The sequence below is a fragment of the Panulirus ornatus genome, chromosome 45, assembly GCF_036320965.1.
Source record: "Panulirus ornatus isolate Po-2019 chromosome 45, ASM3632096v1, whole genome shotgun sequence".
NCBI lineage: Eukaryota > Metazoa > Arthropoda > Malacostraca > Decapoda > Palinuridae > Panulirus > Panulirus ornatus.
In genome coordinates, this window is record NC_092268.1 from 7,253,103 (window position 1) to 7,268,456 (window position 15,354).

General features: G+C 36.9%; 2 protein-coding genes across 2 annotated transcripts in view; one reads left to right on the plus strand and one right to left on the minus strand.

Annotated features, from left to right (window-relative positions):
- The window catches only part of LOC139762953 (uncharacterized), a gene marked incomplete at its 5' end in the record, with an annotated part of 39,628 nt that extends 37,447 nt beyond the window's left edge, over nt 1-2,181 (plus strand). Inside the window, one exon of the mRNA XM_071688277.1 lies at nt 1,371-2,181. Within this exon, the coding sequence (XP_071544378.1) occupies nt 1,371-1,572 (202 nt within the window). The remainder of the gene's footprint in view (nt 1-1,370) is intronic.
- A 1,946-nt stretch (nt 2,182-4,127) lies between these two features.
- The window catches only part of LOC139762954 (uncharacterized), a 50,698-nt gene continuing 39,471 nt past the window's right edge, over nt 4,128-15,354 (minus strand). Inside the window, 3 exon segments of the mRNA XM_071688279.1 lie at nt 4,128-6,280; nt 8,880-8,978; nt 13,515-13,645. Coding sequence (XP_071544380.1) covers nt 6,061-6,280; nt 8,880-8,978; nt 13,515-13,645 — 450 coding nt within the window. The 3' untranslated portion in view covers nt 4,128-6,060.

The window sequence follows — 15,354 nt, forward strand, 5'->3', positions numbered from 1 at the left end:
TTACCCCTACGTTACTTACTCGATCAAACCACCTCACACCACACATTGTCCTCAAACATCTCATTTCCAGCACATCCATCCACCTGCGCACAACTCTATCCATAGTCCACGCCTCGCAACCATACAACATTGTTGGAACCACTATTCCTTCAAACATACCCATTTTTGCTTTCCGAGATAATGTTCTCAACTTCCACACATTCTTCAAGGCTCCCAGAATTTTCGCCCCCTCCCCTACCCTATGATCCACTTCCGCTTCCATGGTTCCATCCGCTGCCAGATCCACTCCCAGATATCTAAAACACTTTACTTCCTCCAGTTTTTCTCCACATATATATATATATATATATATTATATATATATATATATATATATATATATATATATATATGTGTGTGTGTGTGTGTGTGTGATGATGTGATTATTACACGAAAGTGCACTTGGGAACTTTTCGTGTTTCATTTTCCCCGTGGACTCATAGGAATATCTTAATCACTCGCAAAATTGTGATCCTTTCCAACATACATACATATATATATATATATATATATATATATATATATATATATATATATATATATATATATATATATATATATATATATATATGCACTCCCCTACTTACGATCTATGGAACTTACGACCATTCGTACATACGACTGGAGAAAAAAAATTGAAATCAAAATCATAAAAATGATGATATATGAACGTAAGAATCTTTAATAAACAAAGAAATGGCAGAATCATATAATAAACTGGTTAATAATAAAAAAAAGCGAGATACTCATGATAGAAATTGAGTTAGATAAGAGAATGCTCCACCAGTATAAGAATTCTCCACTGAAATACATCCGACTTGCATCCATGGACGTATGTCGCGGAGTGGGTGTATATCATTAATGAAATGGCCTTGGTTTAACCTACAGATGCACAAGCTGTCTCATTTTAACATAAAAGACAAAGTACACCTTAACAGCAGTTGAATATTCATATATATATATAATGCAATGGTTAGCCTTTTTCCCCTTTATCCATATATATAATGCAGTGGTTAGCCTTTTTCCCCTTTATCCATATATATAATGCAATAGTTAGCCTTTTTCCCCTTTATCCATATATATATAATGCAATAGTTAGCCTTTTTCCCCCTTTATCCATATATATAATGCAATGGTTAGCCTTTTTCCCCCTTTATCCATATATATAATGCAATGGTTAGCCTTTTTTCCCCTTTATCCATATATATAATGCAATAGTTAGCCTTTTTCCCCTTTATCCATATATATAATGCAATGGTTAGCCTTTTTCCCCCTTTATCCATATATTATATAATGCAATGGTTAGCCTTTTTTCCCCCTTTATCATTTCAGTCCATCGTATGACCTGGTGGCAGTGTGTGTCCACCAAGGGAACACATCTGCCGGCCACTACACCGCCTACTGCAGAAGGCAACACCAGCCGGAGGATTACGTCTGGTGGATGTGCAATGATAACAACATCCAGAAGACCCATCTTGGCAGAGTTCTTGAAGAAAATAATGCCCATATTTTGTTTTACTCTCGCAAGAACTGAGACCTTGCAAAAACCATTATCCATTTTTCATTTAATCTTCACAACTGTATCAAACGAGATGTCCTTCAGTTCAATAATACTTTAGAAGCAACATGTCCTTCTGTTCAATAATACTTTACAAGCAACATGAAGGTATGTTTTTCTTTCTCTTTTTTTTTGAAGGTATTCACAACATTTTCTAAAATAAAGTACTTTATCGAAAGAAACAAGCCAAGACATTTGAGCTGATGGTGGTAGAGAAACCATTCTTAAAGAAACCACCTAAATGTGGAACATTTCCACTTGAGAAGGTATGGACAGAATCAACTTTTAAAAGGTTACGAAAAAAGTATGAGTCGAGGTTCCACCACTTTTCCCCTGACAAGTTATTTCTTATGCAATGAAGCAAACTTAGAAATATAAGAGAAAGTGAAGAATACAATCACACTTCCTTCGACAGACTTAATCGAAGGTGAAATCCAAATGAAGACAATTAAATTGTATCACAATTTACGATCATTTTCAGAGGGTTGGTTGGTTGGTCACTTTGGTCTCAAGCCTCTGAAGTGCCAAGGTGATTCAGGCTGCCAATTAGCACTTGGTCATCGTTAATGAATAAAACTTAAAGCCTTCCTCTCACATGTTTCTGATACATCAATGGCCATACATGTTGACCTGCACGTACAAGGCCTTTTGCCTTTTGAACAGAGCTTCTTCGCTGAGGACTTTGAAATTGGAAGAATGTGTGGAAAGCTGTATGTGAAGGAGGCATGACTTCATCTGTCTATCCACATCTCTAACACCCATTCCTCTGTCTATCACATCTCTAACACCCATTCCCTCTGTCTATCCACATCTCAAACACCCACTCCTCTGTCTATCCACATCTCAAACACCCATTCCTCTGTCTATCCACATCTCTAACACCCATTCCCTCTGTCTATCCACATCTCTAACACCCATTCCTCTGTCTATCCACATCTCTAACACCCATTCCCTCTGTCTATCCACATCTCTAACACCCATTCCTCTGTCTATCCACATCTCAAACACCCATTCCTCTGTCTATCCACATCTCAAACACCCATTCCTCTGTCTATCCACATCTCAAACACCCATTCCCTCTGTCTATCCACATCTCAAACACCCATTCCCTCTGTCTATCCACATCTCTAACACCCATTCCCTCTGGAATTCTCGACTTGAATTCATCTGTCTATCCACATCTCTAACACTCATTCCTCTGTCTATCCACATCTCTAACACCCATTCCCTCTGTCTATCCACATCTCTAACACCCATTCCCTCTGGAATTCTCTCGAGTGGCGACATCAAAAGGGCTTCGATAACTAGTGAACTCCAGTGCCACTTCTTTGCCTGTAGCGCCTCGGCCTTAAAAGGTCACTAGCAGATAGCAAGTCCTACTGACGACTTCTTCTACCTACTACTTCTACTTAATGTTTCTACCTACTACTTCTACTTAATGTTTCTACCTACTACTTCTACTTAATGTTTCTACCTACTACTTCTACTTAATGTTTCTACCTACTACTACTACTTAATGTTTCTACCTACTACTTCTACTTAATGTTTCTACCTATACTACTACTTAATGTTTCTTAACCTACTACTTCTACTTAATGTTTTACCTACTACACTTAGTTCACTACTACTTCTACTTAATGTTTCTACCTACTACTTCTACTAAGTTCTACTACTTCTACTTAATGTTTCTACCTACTACTACTACTTAATGTTTCTACCTACTACTTCTACTTAATGTTTCTACCTAGTACTACTACTTAATGTTTCTACCTACTACTTCTACTTAATGTTTCTACCTACTACTTCTACTTAATGTTTCTACCTACTATTCTACTTAATGTTTCTACCTACTACTTCTACTTAATGTTCACTACTACACTATTACTTACTACTTCTTAATGTTTCTACTTACTATCTACTTACATGCCTACCTATTACTAACCTCTTACTTTCTAGCTTACCTTCTACTTCAGTCTACTTCTACTCTTACCTTCTACCAGTCTACCTTCTACTTCAGTCTACCTTCTACTTATGTCTTCCTTCTACTTCAGTCTAGCTTCTACTTCTGTCTAGCTTCAACTTCTGTCTACCTACTTCAATCTACCTTCTACTTCAGTCTACCTTCTACTTCAGTCTACCTTCTACTTCAGTCTACCTTCTACTTCAGTCTACCTTCTACTTCAGTCTACTGTCCAACCATTTAGTGAAAAGGCATTGCTGCCACATATTTAGTGCTCAGCAAAGGGAAATGTAGAGTTAGGAAGGAGAACTTGTGTATATCAAGTGGTGTTATGTGAGTCACGGAGAGGCAATTAGGGATGAGGATAGTTATGGACGACTCTTTAAGCCATAACTACCCTCCTTTGATGGTCATTCTCAGAGGGAATGGGTATCAGAGATAGGGGACAGATAAGAGTGATAGAAAACTTTGAAAAACATAGGGATGGGGGGTGGGTGTGGGGTTCTAATTACCATCAGATAATCATTAATTGGTGGTTAGTTATTATCTAATGAGGAGAAAGAACACAAGAATTCTAAATCAGTCATGTATATATATATATCTATTAACAAAATAAGTATCATTTTTCCTACGATCTAAATCATGAGTGTGTGTATACACATGCTTACAAATTACGACTGGAATAACTTTTAATATCTATGTAACTTTTGGTCCAATACATATCACAATGTAACTGCAAATTACTTCATAGTTATCAATCTAAAATTGGCATATCACAAAAATCATGGAGGCAACACACGTGAACTATTGAAAATCTAACTCAATCAGTATGTGACCAAGAGCCACAAAAAACATTAATTGGGGGAGAAAAAAATCGTATTGGCAACATAGGCGAAATGGACACAGTAAACTCAGCAAAATTAAAATTCTCTTTAGTTTGATAATATTATTCTTCTAAACTAGGCTTGTGTTAAGGGCTTACTACATACATATCTACAAACACAAGAGTGAAAAAAGAAAAATAATGACTATACTCTAACTCATCTTCTAAGTTTGTTACTTAACAGTGAAGTCAAGAAAATTCATTTCGACTTACGGTAAAATTAAGAAAGTTAATTTCAACTTGGGGTAAATTTAAGAAAGTTAATATCAACTTGGGATAAAATTAAGAAAGTTAATTTCAACTTGTGGTAAAATTAAGAAAGTTAATATCAACTTGGAGTAAAATTAAGAAAGTTAATTTCACCTTGGGATAAAATTAAGAAAGTTAATATCAACTTGTGGTAAAATTAAGAAAGTTAATTTCAACTTGGGGTAAAATTAAGAAAGTTAATATCAACTTGTGGTAAAATTAAGGAAGTTAATTTCAACTTGATAAAATAAAGACTTAACTTCAACTTGTGGAAAAATTAAGAAAGTAAATTTCAACTTGTGGTAAAATCAAGAAAGTAAATTCCAACTTATAAAGTAAAACTAACAAAATAAATTTTCAAAAACTACATGAAAATGTTCTGCATTTCATACACTCAAAAATATCTTTAAATATCAGTGCTGCAGACAACCAGGGTGAAGTCAAATTAATGAATACTATGTATATAAATACAAAGAAAATAAAACTACTATTATATACACAAACACTAAATACATTATACAAATCATCTACATCCAAATATCACAACTCATCTACATCCAAATTCTTTGTAGACTAAGTATTAAAGGAATGTACTTTCCATTGAAAGAAATATGACTATATCTTCACATTGTGTTCACTAACCCCTGCATTTAGCGAGGTAGCGGCAGGTACAGAAGAAGTGAGGTCCTCGTTCATTTATATCTGTCTCTTCCTGAGTATTAAATAATCAAAGATTTTTAGCTTGGGATAATAGAAATTCCCATTAATCCAATCAGCTTCATTATCTATCATTCTCCCCCAAAACTTATAAAGTTCATTAAAAACTGTTTCATTGGGAAGGAATAATTTTCAATGGTTTAAATTTGGAAAAATTTCTTTCAATAAATCATCTGAATTGTTCAAGTCCTCAATTTTTAAGCCATTATTGGGAAACGATAATTTTCAAATACGGATTTCTTTTTAAATTCGGAAAAATTTCTTTCAATAATCATCTGAACATTTAAAGCCCTCAATTCTTAAACTCTTAATTGGAAAACATATATTTTTTTTAATTTGGAAAAATTCCTTTGAATAAGTCATCAATTTTAAGCCCTTAATTGGAATTTTTTTTTTTAATTTGGAAAAATTCCTTTCACTCAATCATTTAATATTTCAAGTCCTCAATATTAAACCCTTAATTGGAAAACATTTTTTTTTTCTTAATTTGGAAAACCTTCTTTCAATAAAAGTCCAGAATTTTAAACCCATAATTGGAAAAAAAAATTTTCTAATTTGGAAAAATTTCTTTCAATAAATTTACTCCATCTTCCAAGTCTTCAGTATCAAAACCCTAAAACCTTAAGCATAACATGGATGACATATGACCAATTCCCTATGAAACTGAGGAAGATGGATCGATGTAGTTCTCAGCCAGGTAGAACAAAATTTGGGCATCAGTTTCCTCAAGGATCTTCTGTAGTTGCGACTTCTGGACGGAATCATCATCTATCAGACTCCAGGTGTCGCTGGCAAGGTCATGGCAGTAGGTAGCGTAATGGCCCTCTGTCGTGGAACCATGGCGACGACACATGCCATTCAGCCTGTATGATACGCTGGCGACCCCAAAAAAAAAAAAAAAAAGGGAGGGAAGGGGAGGGTGCGTTGAAGTTAATGGACGTGGGGGAAAAAAACAACAATGTCACGTGATTTTGCCATACTCTTACGTCACAGCATTACAGACCAATTGCCGTTCTTCGTTCTGTTTTCATAGTTGTAAACACATGATCCAAAGAACACTTTATGTAATCTGTGATTAAGATTCAAACTAACAAGTCTAACAACACCAGCATCTCATTGACTTCCTCAGCTAACGTGATGATCTAACAACATACCATCCATTGACTTCCTCAGCTAACGTGGTGATCTAACAACATACCATCAACTGACTTCCTCAGCTAACGTGATGATCTAACAACATACCATTCATTGACTTCCTCAGCTAACGTGATGATCTAACAACATACCATCCATTGACCTTCCTCAGCTAACGTGATGATCTAACAACATACATTCATTGACTTCCTCAGCTAACGTGATGATCTAACAACATACCATTCATTGACTTCCTCAGCTAACGTGATGATCTAACAACATACCATTCATTGACTTCCTCAGCTAACGTGATGATCTAACAACATACCATTCATTGACTTCCTCAGCTAACGTGATGATCTAACAACATACCATTCATTGACTTCCTCAGCTAACGTGATGATCTAACAACATACCATTCATTGACCTTCCTCAGCTAACGTGATGATCTAACAACATACCATTCATTGACTTCCTCAGCTAACGTGATGATCTAACAACATACCATTCATTGACTTCCTCAGCTAACGTGATGATCTAACAACATACCATTCATTGACTTCCTCAGCTAACGTGATGATCTAACAACATACCATTCATTGACTTCCTCAGCTAACGTGATGATCTAACAACATACCATTCATTGACTTCCTCAGCTACGTGATGATCTAACAACATCATACTCTCACTGATTCTCACTACTATATTAACACTCATTATTGATTCTCATAACGTAGATCAAACACACTATGATTCTCACTAATGATTGACACTCCACTACATGATCTCAGCAACGATTTACACATACTAACTGATCCATACATATTACCTACTAACTGAACTCCTCAGCTACTGATATCTACACTCCTACTGATTCCTACAACATCTCATATACTCATCTTCTACTAACTGATCTAACAACATACCATTCATTGACTTCCTCAGCTAACGTGATGATCTAACAACTACATCCATTGACTTCCTCAGCTAACGTGATGATCTAACAAACATTCATTGACTTCCTCACTAACGTATGATCTAACAAAATCATACTTCTTGATTCATTTTTTCGTAAGATCTAACAACATACATTCATTGACTTCCTCGCTAACGTGATGATCTAACAACATAACATCATTATTCCTCCACTAACGTGATGATCTAACAACATACCATCATTGACTTCCTCAGCTAAGTGATGATCTAACAACATACATTCCTTGACTTCCTCAGCTAACGTGATGATCTAACAACATACCATTCATTGACTTCCTCAGCTAACGTGATGATCTAACAACATACCATTCATTGACTTCCTCAGCTAACGTGATGATCTAACAACATACCATTCATTGACTTCCTCAGCTAACGTGATTGATCTAACAACATACCATTCATTGACTTCCTCAGTGATGATGACTAACAACTACATCCATTGACTTCCTCAGCTAACGTGATGATCTAACAACATACATTCATTGACTTCCCAGCTAACTGATTGTACTAACAACATAACATTCATTGACTTCCTCAGCTAACGTGATGATCTAACAACGTACCATCCATTGACTTCCTCAGCTAACGTGAAGACCTAACAACATACTATCCATTGACTTCCTCAGCTAACGTGATGATCTAACAACATAACATTCATTGACTTCCTCAGCTAACATGATGATCTAACAACATACTATCCATTAACTTCCTCAGCTAACGTGATGATCTAACAACATACCATTCATTGACTTCCTCAGCTAACGTGATGATCTAACAACATAACATTCATTGACTTCCTCAGCTAACATGATGATCTAACAACATAACATTCATTGACTTCCTCAGCTAACGTGATGATCTAACAACGTACCATCCATTGACTTCCTCAGCTAACGTGAAGACCTAACAACATACTATCCATTGACTTCCTCAGCTAACGTGATGATCTAACAACATAACATTCATTGACTTCCTCAGCTAACGTGAAGACCTAACAACATACTATCCATTGACTTCCTCAGCTAACATGATGATCTAACAATATACTATCCATTGACTTCCTCAGCTAACGTGATGACCTAACAACATAACATTCATTGACTTCCTCAGCTAACATGATGATCTAACAACATACCATTCATTGACTTCCTCAGCTAACGTGAGGACAAACCCCCCCCCCCCCCACACACACACCATTGGCTTCAACGTGGAGGAAGAATACTCACAACCACAGACTCCCAACAGATTTCCTCAGACCATAACACGATTGAAGAACATATATTGTTGTTCTCACCTCAGCACATCAAGAGAACACTAGGAGAAGAACACAGCGAGGGGCCTTACCTGTTGCAGGTGGGCATGGCGTAGTCCTGGAGTGCCATTCGTTCACTGGGTAATACCAAATGCCTCATCTCCCTTCTGTGGCCTCTGTCCTCATACCTCCTGCAAGAAATGAGCGCCTGTGAGTCTAGTATCATAACTGTGGTACATGAATTGAGCGCCTGTGAGTCTTGTATCATAACTGTGGTACATGAACTGAGCATCTGTGAGTCTTGTATCATAACTGTGGTACATGAATTGAGCATCTGTGAGTCTTGTATCATAACTGTGGTACATGAACTGAGCATCTGTGAGTCTGTATCATAACTGTGGTACATGAACTGAGCATCTGTGAGTCTTGTATCATAACTGTGGTACATGAATTGAGCATCTGTGAGTCTAGTATCATAACTGTGGTACATGAATTGAGCATCTGTGAGTCTAGTATCATAACTGTGGTACATGAATTGAGCATCTGTGAGTCTAGTATCATAACTGTGGTACATGAATTGAGCATCTGTGAGTCTTGTATCATAACTGTGGTACATGAACTGAGCATCTGTGAGTCTAGTATCATAACTGTGGTACATGAACTGAGCATCTGTGAGTCTTGTATCATAACTGTGGTACATGAATTGAGCATCTGTGAGTCTAGTATCATAACTGTGGTACATGAACTGAGCATCTGTGAGTCTTGTATCATAACTGTGGTACATGAATTGAGCATCTGTGAGTCTTGTATCATAACTGTGGTACATGAATTGAGCATCTGTGAGTCTTGTATCATAACTGTGGTACATGAATTGAGCATCTGTGAGTCTTGTATCATAACTGTGGTACATGAATTGAGCATCTGTGAGTCTAGTATCATAACTGTGGTACATGAATTGAGCATCTGTGAGTCTTGTATCATAACTGTGGTACATGAATTGAGCACCTGTGAGTCTAGTATCATAACTGTGGTACATGAATTGAGCATCTGTGAGTCTTGTATCATAACTGTGGTACATGAATTGAGCATCTGTGAGTCTTGTATCATAACTGTGGTACATGAATTGAGCATCTGTGAGTCTTGTATCATAACTGTGGTACATGAATTGAGCATCTGTGAGTCTTGTATCATAACTGTGGTACATGAATTGAGCATCTGTGAGTCTAGTATCATAACTGTGGTACATGAATTGAGCATCTGTGAGTCTTGTATCATAACTGTGGTACATGAATTGAGCACCTGTGAGTCTAGTATCATAACTGTGGTACATGAATTGAGCATCTGTGAGTCTTGTATCATAACTGTGGTACATGAATTGAGCATCTGTGAGTCTTGTATCATAACTGTGGTACATGAATTGAGCATCTGTGAGTCTTGTATCATAACTGTGGTACATGAATTGAGCATCTGTGAGTCTAGTATCATAACTGTGGTACATGAATTGAGCATCTGTGAGTCTTGTATCATAACTGTGGTACATGAATTGAGCACCTGTGAGTCTAGTATCATAACTGTGGTACATGAATTGAGCATCTGTGAGTCTTGTATCATAACTGTGGTACATGAATTGAGCACCTGTGAGTCTAGTATCATAACTGTGGTACATGAATTGAGCGCCTGTGAGTCTAGTATCATAACTGTGGTACATGAATTCAGCGCCTGTGAGTCTAGTATCATAACTGTGGTACATGAATTCAGCGCCTTTGAGTCTAGTATCATAACTGTGGTACATGAATTGAGCATCTGTGAGTCTTGTATCATAACTATGTAGACTCTTGTATCATAACTATGTACATGAATTGAGCACCTGTGAGTCTTGTATCATAACTGTGGTACATGAATTGAGCATCTGTGAGTCTTGTATCATAACTATGTAGACTCTTGTATCATAACTATGTACATGAATTGAGCACCTGTGAGTCTTGTATCATAACTGTGTGAATGAATTGAGCACCTACGAGTCTTGTATCATAACTGTGTACATGAATTGAGCACCTGTGAGTCTTGTATCATAACTGTGGTGCATGAATTGAGCACCTGTGAGTCTTGTATCATAATTGTGGTATATGAATTGAGCGCCTGTGAGTCTTGTATCATAACTGTGGTACAAGAGCAACTGTGAGTCTTGTATCATAACTATGTGCATGAATTGAGCGCCTGTGAGTCTTGTATCATAACTTTGTACAAGAATTGAGCATCTGTGAGTCTTGTATCATAACTGTGTACATGAATTGAGCACCTACGAGTCTTGTATCATAACTGTGTACATGAATTGAGCACCTGTGAGTCTTGTATCATAACTGTGTACATGAATTGAGTGCCTGTGAGTCTTGTATCATAACTGTGTACAAGAATTGAGCACCTGTGAGTCTTGTATCATAACTGTGTACATGAATTGAGTGCCTGTGAGTCTTGTATCATAACTGTGTACAAGAATTGAGCACCTGTGAGTCTTGTATCATAACTGTGTACATGAATTGAGCGCCTGTGAGTCTTGTATCATAACTGTGTAAAGAATTGAGCACCTGTGAGTCTTGTATCATAACTGAGTTACATGAACTGAGTACCTGTGAGTCTTGTATCATAACTGTGGTACATGAATTGAGTGCCTGTGAGTCTTGTATCATAACTGTGTGCAAGAATTGAGCACCTGTGAGTCTTGTATCATAACTATGTAAATGAATTGAGTGCCTACGAGTCTTGTATCATAACTGTGTACATGAATTGAGCACCTGTGAGTCTTGTATCATAACTTATGTACATGAATTGAGCGCCTGTGAGTCTTGTATCATAACTATGTACAATGAATTGAGCACCTGTGAGTCTTGTATCATAACTGTGTACATGAATTGAGCGCCTGTGAGTCTTGTATCATAACTATGTACAAGAATTGAGCACCTGTGAGTCTTGTATCATAACTGTGTACAAGAATTGAGCACCTGTGAGTCTTGTATCATAACTATGTACAAGAATTGAGCGCCTGTGAGTCTTGTATCATAACTGTGTACAAGAATTGAGCCTGTGAGTCTTGTATCATAACTTGTACATGAATTGATGCCCTGTGAGTCTTGTATCATAACTGTACAATGAATTGAGCACCTGTGATCTTGTATCAAACTATGTACAAGAATTGAGCCCTATGAGTCTTGTATCATAATCTATGTACATAATTGAGCCCTGTGCTCTTGTATCATGTATATTTGAACCATGAAATTGACTGCCTGTGAGTCTTGTATCATAATGTATTAATGAATGAGCCCTTGAGTCTTGTATCATAATATGTACAGAATTGACCTGTGAGTCTTGTATCATAATCATGTACATGACCTTAGTTTAGTAATCTGTACAAACTTGACCTTAAGTTTGCATTGTATCAAACATGTACCATAAGATGTTAGTTAATCTATAACATGACTTAAGGTTAGGTAATCTATAACATGACCTTAATGTTAGCTAAATGCTATAAACATGACTTAATGTTTAGATAATCTATAAACATGACTAAATGTTAGTAATTATGAGTAGAAAATCTATAAACATGACCTTAAGTGTTAGTAATGCTATAAACATGACCTTAAGTGTTAGCTAAACATGACAATAATGTAAACATGACCTTAAGTGTTAGCTAATGCTATAAACATGACCTTAAGTGTTATGCTATAAACATGACCTTAAGTGTTAGCTAATGCTATAAACATGACCTTAAGTGTTAGGTAATGCTATAAACATGACCTTAAGTGTTAGGTAATGCTATAAACATGACCTTAAGTGTTAGCTAATGCTATAAACATGACCTTAAGTGTTAGCTAATGCTATAAACATGACCTTAAGTGTTAGGTAATACTATAAACATGACCTTAAGTGTTAGATAATACTATAAACATGACCTTAAATGTTAGGTAATACTATAAACATGACCTTAAATGTTAGGTAATGCTATAAACATGACCTTAAGTGTTAGATAATGCTATAAACATGACCTTAAATGTTAGCTAATGCTATAAACATGACCTTAAGTGTTAGATAATGCTATAAACATGACCTTAAGTGTTAGGTAATGTTATAAACATGACCTTAAGTGTTAGATAATGCTATAAACATGACCTTAAGTGTTAGATAATACTATAAACATGACCTTAAATGTTAGGTAATACTATAAACATGACCTTAAGTGTTAGATAATACTATAAACATGACCTTAAGTGTTAGCTAATGCTACGAATATGGCCTTGCATGTTAGGTAACGTTATAAACATGACCTTCAAGAGTTAGATAATACTATAAACATGACTTTAAAAGTTAGGTTAACACCATAAACATGACCTTGCGTATTAGCTCATGTTATAAACATGACCTTCAAGAGTTAGATAATACTATAAACATGACTTTAAAAGTTAGGTTAATACCATAAACATGACCTTGCGTGTTAGCTCATGTTATAAACATGACCTTCAAGAGTTAGATAATACTATAAACATGACTTTAAAAGTTAGGTTAATACCATAAACATGACCTTGCGTATTAGCTCATGTTATAAACATGACCTTCAAGAGTTAGATAATACTATAAACATGACTTTAAAAGTTAGGTTAATACCATAAACATGACCTTGCGTGTTAGCTCATGTTATAAACATGACCTTAAGAGCCAGGTCATGTGTTCCTTACCGGGAGAGGTGAATGAGAAGTACTTGGGGTAACTTGCTAAATCTGGTAACCTGGCGACAGATATGGTTGTGACCACACACTGGACAGTCCCACCGTATGTTCTTTGACTTAAAATCTTCCCTCAGCAAATCCTAGGGGAAAAAAAGAGGACGAATGACTTTAAACAGGTCAATGATCTATCATTCATTAGTTATACATTACTGAACGAACAGGACCTTTATTCATTATGCAAGTTATAATAGAGAGAGAGGAGCTAATTCAATCAGAAGTGGAAACCATGGGAGCATATACTATATCTAATCTTGGTAGTTTATAATCCTACTGAACCACATACAATATGATTTATTTCTTCTCTTTTCTTTAATCAAAGACCAAAACTATGATGCATAAGAATGAAAAAGAAACACACCAAACGAGAATGGGGAGTTGAACACTTCTGCTTTGTACTGAAGACCAAAATTTCTAACACCACAACATGTAGTGTGGACAATGGAAAAAAAACCCATATCTCAATATGCAATTTTTCATAATATATTTTCCTTTCTTTTAGAAGGAGGTAAATAAAGTGCATAAGAAAAGAGAACAAATGGGAACATTGGTGAAGTGGGGAAAATGAGGAGGTAACAACAAGTGGTGGTGATGTGAGAAGGAGATGGAGTGAGTATTTGGTGTGAGGTGGTTTGATCGAGTAAGTAACGTAAGGGTAAGAGAGATGTGTGGAAATAAAAAGAGCGTGGTTGAGAGAGCAGAAGAGGGTGTTTTGAAGTGGTTTGGGCACATGGAGAGAATGAGTGAGGAAAGATTGACCAAGAGGATATATGTGTCGGAGGTGGAGGGAACGAGGAGAAGTGGGAGACCAAATTAAAGGTGGAAGGATGGAATGAAAAGATTTTGTGTGATCGGGGCCTGAACATGCAGGAGGGTAAAAGGCGTGCAGGGACTAGAGTGAACTGGAACGATGTGGTATACCGGGGTTGACGTGCTGTCAATGGATTGAATCAGGGCATGTGAAGCGTCTGGGGTAAACCATGGAAAGTTTTGTGGGGCCTGGATGTGGAAAGGGAACTGTGGTTTCGGTGGATAACACATGACAGCTAGAGACTGAGTGTGAACAAATGTGGCCTTTCTTCGCCTGTTTCCTGGCGCTACCTCACAGACGCTGGGGGTGGCGATGCTGTTTCCCGTGGGGAGGGGTGGCGCCAGGAATGGATGAAGGATAATAAGTTCGAATATCTACAAGTATATACATGTATAGGGAGTGTTAGTGAGGGCTGCACATTGTAAGCCAGTACTGCAGTGGTTGTCAATTTCCACTCCTCTGACTCAGGTCACTGTATTTTCTTTCTGCCTCCCCTACACACATGGACTGGTGGCAGTCTGCCTACAAACACACAATCTCCTCTTTGTCACACAGACCACACCAGACAACACTTGAACAACGCATTCTTCATCATTCTTAATCTACCGGCAGTGAACGCCCTACATGAACTCTACCTTAGGTAAAATGGTAGAAGCAGTAGATAGAAGTAGAAGGGAGGAACATTTGAACAAGGGGATGAGGTGGTAGAAGTAGATAGGGATATCAGGTAGACACATTAGATAAAAGTAGTAGATTAGATCACTGGATAGGAACATTTGGTAGACACATTAGGTAGATGTAGTTGGTAGACACATTAGGTAGATGTAGTCAGTAGGACCATTAGGTAGACACATTAGGTAGATGTAGTCAGGAGGACCATTAGGTAGACACATTAGGTAGATGTAGTAGGTAAACACATTAGGTAGAAGTAGGTGGTAGACACATTAGGTATATGTTGTAGATAAACACATGAGGTAGATT